Genomic DNA, 8,975 nt, shown 5'->3' on the forward strand with positions numbered 1-8,975 from the left:
TTTATATAGCACACCATTGTCTATAATTTTGATCATTATTGACATTTTTGTTGTATAATTTTCAAAAAAATATTTCCGACCTTACAAAAGGCCCGGTCTTTTTCCGCACAGGGCCTTTCTAGGCACATAATCGGCTCTGAGTAGAACTCTGATGCATTTAAAGAGCTGTAGGGAATGAACTCCATAACAATTGGCTCTTTGACCACGTAGAGTAAGTACTGCATGTTCGTACTACGAGCATCACAATGACGGGGATATAAACCAGAATTCGCCTTTGTTTGAATTTGGCATATATTAAAAGAGAGCCTGGCAAATGTTGTAACTCTTTTTTTTCATCGGTAAATTAAAAGCAAATGTTGTATCTTAGTCTTTAAATCTACTTGACGGCTCAAAGAATGAACAGAAACTTAACGAAAAATTCTCTAACTTCCGATATTATTGGATGATATATTTATGAGATATTATTACAAATCAATTGAAATGAAATTCAATGTGTCACCTAATGTTGGGAGCAATGAAAGTAGAGATTTTGGGATTGGAGCGCAGTTGGCGGCTCCCTTCCAATTTCTTGTAATCTGTTGTTGATTTTTATGATTAATAATATTAATAATGATTAATTTAATAATCATTATCCAATAATATTGACAATGCTATTGCTAGGGCTGTTACCCGCAAACGTACTAAGTATCTTGACAAATGCTTATCTCATGGCTATGAGTTTGGAATTTTAGCATTCACGACCCTAGGAGAGCTAAGTGATGAAACATGCACATTCTTGAAGCGATTGAAGAATTGCTTTGCCAGTCAGGATGCAAATTGCAAGATAAGAGGTTTTCTTTTTCATAAATTAGGTATTATTATTCAAAAAGGCGTTGGTACCCAACTTGTTGCGAGGCTACCAACAAACTCTTTGTAAATTTTGATTTTATAATAAATATAATAATAATAAATGCCTCAGCGGCTCCCTTTCATAATAATAATAATAATAATTTTTTTTAAAAATAATAATAATAATAATTAGGAGGTTAATTAAATAAATTGATACTCCCTCCGTCCCGAATTAGTTGAGTTATCTGTAGTTTGCACAATTATTTAGGCAATGAGAAAAGCAGAGTATGTTTAAGTTTTTTTTTTACAATTATACCATGATGGATGGTAACTACTAAAACTTACAAATGATTTATCTCTTAAACTATACTACGGTTTTCCGTAAACTTTATACCATTGAAAAGAATTTTAAAACGCCCACGCAAAGAATATAAACATGACTATCAAATTATACATATTTCTTATACTAACGATAATCAATTAAAAGGGTAACTTTAGAAATATCCCCTTTATTAGTGAAATAACTCATCTATTTGTGCGACAAAATTTAACCAATTAGCTCAACTAATTTGGGACGGAAGGAGTATTAAATTAAATCAGTATCAATTTTATTATTTGACATAACGTAATTAGTAATTAATTTATTTTTGCAATTTTGGACATGATCTATACATCATCCATCTGATTTTTTTTTTCTTTTTTTCTTTTGTTTTTGTTTTTGGAGGGGTACTATAATTCACTTGAATCAAGTCTAGACCGCTCAATCTAGGGCTAAATCAACTGTTCCAATTGTGATTACTCGTGTTTTTTTTTTCCTTATGTTTCCCTAAATTTCATTTGCAAATCGTATTTAGAAGCCGGAATCGTATTTAGAAGTCGGAATCGTGAAATTTATTGAATTTTAAGGATATGTTTTTTATTTTTTAAACGTATCTGTCAAATAGATTTTTTGATGTGCGTCAATCATTTATTGGGCACACGTAGGACAAATACATAACGCCTGTTATTATTTCTTGTTGTTTTTAACTAATAAAACTTGTGATACTCTCCACCTATTTACCCCCAAAAATCATGCTAATATTAATTATTTTCCACTAATTGATTTACTTTCTATAAATTTGCGATCACTTTCCTAAAAGTAACTATTTGGTAATTTAATATTTATATTTATTAAATTTAGATATCAAACATGTCTCATAGAATCTCAATGGTGTTTTTGGATATGTATTAAATGTATCATAGGCAGTGACTAATTCAGTTGAAAAACTAGCAAGAACAGAAGGAAGGATTTGGGAAGATGTTTAACAATTCTGGACATGATGCTTCACAACATAGGACGCGAGATTATGAGCCGCGGAGTTATCTCCTCTCTTCACAATCACCTGCTTTGGAAAAACATAAGCAATCATCTGCAAAAGAAAAAGATGTGTTACTTGTGGAGTATTCCTTATATCTTCCGCCATGTTCAGCTTGCCCACACGCTCTGGTGAAAATTTTTATTGTGAGAAAACAGATAAAGTGAGATCGGATCACCTTGACAATTCCCCCTTATTGGATTGGTGATCCAATTAAAAGAATTTGAATCTCGAAAATACTTGCAAACTTTTGAGCAATACCACACCAATTATTACTGAATCTAAGTTTCTTTATGATTTTGTCCAAGAAAGACCATTCTATACAATTGAGTACTTTGGCCATATCTACTTTCAAAGCCATATAACCTCTCCTAGTCTTTTTTTTCTTTACGTAGAGTCGATTAGTTCACGAACCAAAGTAATGTCTTCACTTGTTCGCTTTCAAGGTACATAAGCTGCTTGGATGGTAAGGATGCGCCTTGCAAGTTGCTAACCTAAGATATACCCCATCCCTATTTTTAAGCCAAATTTATTTTACTAGAATTTTTTAAAGAGAAGGATCCGTTGACATGGTTATAATGACATAATCCGTCGACATGGTTGTCATTTTTTCTACCAAACTCAGCCGACGATGAATTTAAAGCTAATATTTTGGCGACATGTTCCTCGTATAAAACTCTACATTCCTATTAAAAATGAGAGAATTCCGAAATACGAAACTTCACCATCCACAAATTTTAATTTCAACCGTTATTCTTCAATGGTTGATATTCGAAATGGTAGATGGTGGTCTTATACATCTCGGAACGCTCTCATTTTTGGTGGGAGTGTAGAGACTTGTAAGAAAAACATGTCATCAAAACATTAGCCTCAAATTCATTACTCGTTGGGTTTGGTAAAAAAAATGACGCTAAAATGTCAATATTATGTCATTATAACCATGTCAACGGATTCTAGCCCACCTTTAATTTTAATTAATTTATAAAAATTCTTATATATTTTATTTGTGCAAATTTACGAGGAACCCATATTTGGTTCATTTCTCTTTTAAAAACCCATCAATAAGATAGTATATATCTGCAGCCTAAAATATAAAATGTACGGTCGAGATTATTAGTTTTAGATTGAATTTAGGTTTTCATATTTTAAGTGAGACTAAATTAACCTTTACAAATTACCGCTTATTAAAAACAATAGTTCAACTAATTATTAACAAAAATCCGTTGATTTGGATTATGGTCAATGCAGGCGTTTTTTATGGGCGCAGTTGAGGGAAGTTGAATTTTAGTCTCAACATCCCCTAATTAAACTCCCGTCTAACTCTCTCCCAATTTTCCCTTGATTCCCGCAGTCGTGGGAGAATATTCTCTTAGCCTTACTTTCTTTCCATTCTGTTCACGACCGGTTCTTCCCTATAATTTAACATGGTAACGACATCACTGTGAAGGATTCAATTATTTCACCGATTTCTATCGCGAACAAGATTTTGAATTTATCATTATTACATATCTTATGCTGAAAATAATATATATTCTCATTATTACACAGTATTTTTGGGTGAAAGATCCAATTATCCAAACACGTTTTCTAGTGTAGCGCAGATGGGTGATACGATGTTTGTCCATATGGTGACTCATTAGCGAGTATTAAAGCAGCTATGGGAAAACTTTATCCTGAATCTACACTAGTAATGCTATGATAGATAACCGTCACCAGCTTCGCGGCCTTCGCCTCCATCTTAATTGTCTTCTTTTTCATCGTCTCTGACAATCTTCATTTTTGGTTTGCACATGAACCTGTTTTCAAAAAAGAATCATCAAAGAGATGTAACTGGTAATGATTACATTAATCACACCTAAAGTAAACAATTTCCGGGCATCGCTAGCGATAATTACAATTATCACAATAGAATTAGGTGATATTTGCATATTTCTCTGACTTGAATTTCTTGTATATATAGAGATAATTACAGTTATCATAGCTGAAACAAGTGATAGTTGCAAATTTCACTTTTCACTTTTCAATTATCTCATATGAATATCAAGTAACCAGAGGAAAAACATAATGATCACCCATGTTTGTCTTTTATGGCATAGTTAAGAGGATAAAAAATGGTTACTGAAAAACAAAGTTGTCACCCATGTTTGTGCAATTTGGTTAATGATGAACAAAAAGTTCATTGAATCATTATGTCAAGCGCACATATAGAGCAGCCAACAAAGATTAAGATAGACCAATGAAAGCATACATAAATAATCAACATAATTTGATGTATAATCCGAAACCCCAAGAACAGCAAGATCAGTACTCAATGGGGCTAATTTCATGTAGCACCATTACACCTGTAAACAAAGAAAAACACAAAAGACACCACATACTGAGCTTAAGAGTCTAAGACCATGTGATAATAGATATTTTGTTGATCACGGATCACCGTATCTGATAATCAAAAATATTTCTTCGTTTAGCTAAGAAGAATATGCCGTAATGAAGAGATTAATTAGGTGAAAATAGGTTGTTTTTTTTTGATGGATTATTGAACAAGCTCTAAAAGATGAAGGTACTACTTGAGAATCAAAATTGATTTTGGGTCTTTTATGATCTACACAGTTCCGAAATCAGTAAATCAAAATACCATTTATCACATCATAATCCAGGATAAGTACATTTATCACAATTTCATGCGATTATCACATTTTTTCTACATCAAAAACATCAATTATCACAAAAAAAATCTAGGATAAGTAAATCTATCACAATTTATCTGTCAATGAAAAAAGTGAATAAACTATTAAATCACAATCGTCAAAAAAAAAATAGTCCGTTACTTACCTGTTTTGCCATCTCCTACTTATCCCTTTCCAATAGAATAACACATGGTCATGATCATTGTTGAGATTATTAGTCCCACATTATTGGGCATTCTAAGATCCTGTTATTTATAATTTCTTAGGGCCTCTCCACTCATTGCCAATTGGTTTTGAGTTGGATGTCCGTATTTTAACATGGTATCAGAGCAGGCTATTTGTGACGAGTCTTTGACCGCGCCTTTATTCCGCGTCACCCGATTTAATTGTCCACGTGTTAGACCCAATGAGGCTACACGTGAGGGGCGTGTTGAGATTATTAGTCCCACATTGTTGGGCATTCTAAGATCCTGTTATTTATAATCTCTTAGGGCCTCTCCACTCATTGCCAATTGGTTTTGAGTTGGATGTCCGTATTCTAACAATCATTATTAGTTTTAAATGAGAGCAATTCAGTAGACAAATTTTGAATAAAACAAAAAATTATGATTAATTTGATTATCACGGACTATCCAAAAAAAGAAAGAAAAAAAACCCTAGTCTCAACAAAATCACTAAATCTTTAAACTTACGCAACCATAGAAAATCCATTAAATCACAAATTATAAAACAATCAAAGCATGCATGGATTAAGCAATCGATTACTATCTTTGAACCACATCGTAGTGGTGATAAATTCACTTTCACTAAAAGTAGATAAGTAAGAAGAATTTTTACCGAAAAATATACAATAGGGTTCTATTTTTATAGTAAGTTTACCGTGAAAACCAGCTCTGTTTTTTTTTTTAATTTAGGTTGAAGAAAGAAGAAAGAAGAAGCAACAAGACGAAGAAACAGATGGAGAGAATATGACAAGCGTCTAGAGAATATTGCGAGACGATAAAAAATTGGTGAGCTTAATTTTTAGCATTCTCCTAAATTATTGGTTTTTGACTTTTTTCACCGTAGACCAAAACTGGATAATTCAATAAAATAATTACTATAATAAAAGGTCAGTATAGTAAAATTAGTAGTTTTAAAAATAATTTTGGGTTTCTAATATAGGGTATCTTAATGATGGGATTCTAATATAAAAAATTCCAAAATTAGGCTAGCCATATTTTTCAACTATTTTATTTTTAGTGCATGTTGTAAGAGATAATTAAAATTTAAAGCAAAAGAATACTTTGTTCTCAACTCTATTATCTTCCATTTTGTTTCCATAAACTATAACAGGGATGCGGTGGATTTCTCATTTCTAATGATTCTTAAACGACTTCGGTAAATCCTTAAAGATATATAATTTGGATTATAATTGAATTAGGATTAGTAAAACACATATTTTGACTAAAATATCAATAAGAATCCATACATAATAAGAAATCTTAAATGAATTGTATATTTTGGGTATCCGTGGAATCTAAATCAATTCAATTTCAATTCCGTGGATATTTAATAATTCTTACATATCCTAACATACCAGAGTAATTTCTCTATATAATCACATTTTGCTATTAATTGTGTTAATTTTACTCCTTAGTTGTTCATCCATCTAGCATCTTATAGATGATTTAAAATTAGCTACGCGCTACGTGTAATTTTTTTTTTTTGCAGTCTTCGACCATTATATAAATCAATCTGATTCCAGTGCTACTCAAGAAACTATCTTGGGTCCTTCCCATTACCTGGGAGATATTTTTTCCATATTATATCATCTCACATTAGACATTTTCTGTGGTTATTAGCCCATCAAAAAAGGTCTTGGTTCGACATGATATTTGCAAGCGAGGCCAGCAATGTTAATCTGTGGGCAAAGCTTCAAGCTGATAGCGATTCTTCCATGCCTAGTAATCATGTTAATCTCCAATGAAATTTCAAACAACCAAAATAAGTTTGAAAAATGTTTAGTCTCGGACTAGAAAACCCAGAATTCGAAATAATGATGTATTAATATTAAACACACGGTTCAAACTTCAGAGAAGAAAAATACAATCTCTCTTTACCAGCATTTTAATATTTAACTTGAAATTAAGAAATAAGAAATTATCTTATTCATTCTTAGCATTAACGTGCATTTTGATCACGAACCATCATCATCGCATCTCTCATCAGTAAACTTGAGTACCTTGGCATGAAGATCGTGTAAAATCCTTTTATTAGCTTGTTGCATAGCTCCAAGAGTAACATCATTTGGATCGTCGTCATTCAAGCCAATGATACCAAAACATAGCAAGCGCTCTTGTATGTAATAGGCAGACCAGTGTTGAATAACAAAATCCGCATCCTGAAAATGAAATGTCATCACCGGAAACGCAGTGAAATCGACCGGTATATCAAAACAAGTATCGAAATCTCTGCCAGGTTCAGGATCAGCAGGACGAATACCAGAATCTGTAAAATATTCTACCAGCACTTGCTCAACTCTTTCAAAATGGCGCATCCTCATGGTGGTAAATGGAGCCCCTGAATCTATGATAGTCCCACCAGTTCCATCCGGCTTTAGCTCGAAATCACTTTGTTGAAACCCTACGCTTCTGTTACCTATACTGATATCCTTAAGAATCAAATGGTAAGGCGTCCCGAAGTTCGGGTCTTGAATTATTGGAGTTGTAAGTATTTCATTAGGAGGTCCTTCTTCAATTATTGTGTCGAAACCAAATCTTAAATACGTGTGTGAATCCGCAATGCCTTGAATGTCATATGCCTCCAAACAGTATTCAAATCGTTTATTAAAGTATCAGAGAAAAATTAGAGGTTCCCAGTCCTAAACCGAGAACTCCTGCTATAGGAGCAGTTCCAGGGTGCTGGTATCGGCGGAGGGAAGTCATGATCACCTTCACGAATCTCAGGAACACCAAATAATGGTCCGAAATTCCTTTGATCAATACCGCAGCCCATGACTATTTTTTCAACACTTCCAAGGGCACCGGTGTTTGACTTCATAGTGAGTGTTTCATAAGCAAGATGACCAGATATTTTTGGTCCGGAAATGTATCCTTCTTTGTACGTACAGAGCCCGTCTTCACAATGTTATGCGTCACACTCATTAAGATTTTGACAAGGGATGCGATGATATGTACTCGAATTTTCCTGATCATAAATTGGCGGATCTTGATAGAAATAATTATGTCCACCGCGACATTGAGTCCATATAAGATCACTACTAGTATCGATAACTAAATAGAAATTCCGAAAAGGTTGTTGTTCATTATCGAAAGTACCTATACCTACCTCACCGATGTAATAGTGTCTGTTCTCCATGTATTTTAGACGTATACGTGCAATATCGGGATTCATGGAGATGCTTCTATTATAAGCAGCAGCTCTTGCGGATGCAAAGTAACGCGCTCGAGCTTTGGATTGTTCGACGAGTCTTTGAAATCTTTCTTCTTGAGTTAAATTAGCATACCTTAGATGCATAGGTGATTTTTTAGAGTCGCTGCGAATCATCTTCATGCTAAACCCTCTTGGTTTAACTGCAGTGGCCAAGTTTAGTAGAAATGAAACATAAACAACTGCTGTTACAAAATTGATGGAAGAAGAAACAACATTTTTCCGACTCATTTTTTTATCTTTTGATTGAACAGACACTCGGTGCAATGTTTAGTTGGAATTGAAATGAATTCACAAACGAATTTATAATGAGTTTGTCAAAACCTATCTTTAAAAAAATATCTTCCTTTTGAATCAAACGAAGTCTTTCCATTAATTAGTAAATAATTTCCTTTCACTATTAGGAAGTAAATTTCTTTTCTATATTATAGGAAGTAAATTAATATCGTTTTTTTTTTGTTTGACATAACTCAATTACTTTATTTCGCCTCTTTGCGAATAATCTTTACTTTTTTTTTATAGGAAAAGCTTAGGCCTAGAAAGGCACTAAAAGCAGTACAAGAGTGGTGTTTTGGTCTTGGCAGTGGATGTGGATGCACCACTCAGCCTGCCAACAGTGTTCTTACAAGAAAGAGCTAAGTTAAAAGCATCCATATTTCGACTGCGATTGATG

General features: G+C 33.2%; 1 protein-coding gene across 1 annotated transcript; it reads right to left on the reverse strand.

Moving 5' to 3' along the window:
- Nucleotides 1-7,049: 7,049 nt before the first annotated feature.
- Nucleotides 7,050-8,533, reverse strand: LOC113328005 (aspartic proteinase CDR1-like). Its single transcript, XM_026575105.1, has 3 exons — nucleotides 8,191-8,533; nucleotides 7,804-7,989; nucleotides 7,050-7,657 (listed from the first exon to the last, which is right to left on the reverse strand). Exons 1-3 carry the CDS (start codon nucleotides 8,531-8,533, stop codon nucleotides 7,050-7,052), a joined length of 1,137 nt encoding a protein of 378 aa, XP_026430890.1.
- Between the last annotated feature and the right edge of the window lie 442 nt (nucleotides 8,534-8,975).

Source organism: Papaver somniferum, unplaced genomic scaffold (genome assembly GCF_003573695.1).
Source record: "Papaver somniferum cultivar HN1 unplaced genomic scaffold, ASM357369v1 unplaced-scaffold_107, whole genome shotgun sequence".
Taxonomy (NCBI): Eukaryota; Viridiplantae; Streptophyta; class Magnoliopsida; order Ranunculales; family Papaveraceae; genus Papaver; species Papaver somniferum.

Bases quoted from the DNA above. Each gene is read 5' to 3' on its own strand.
- LOC113328005 (XM_026575105.1), bottom strand. From the start codon at position 8,533: ATGAGTCGGAAAAATGTTGTTTCTTCTTCCATCAATTTTGTAACAGCA. The intron at 7,990-8,190 runs GTACTTTCGATA...AACATTGTGAAG, and splicing joins CATCGGTGAGGTAGGTATAG to ACGGGCTCTGTACGTACAAA. The intron at 7,658-7,803 runs GTGATCATGACT...ATGACATTCAAG, and splicing joins TGTTCCTGAGATTCGTGAAG to GCATTGCGGATTCACACACG.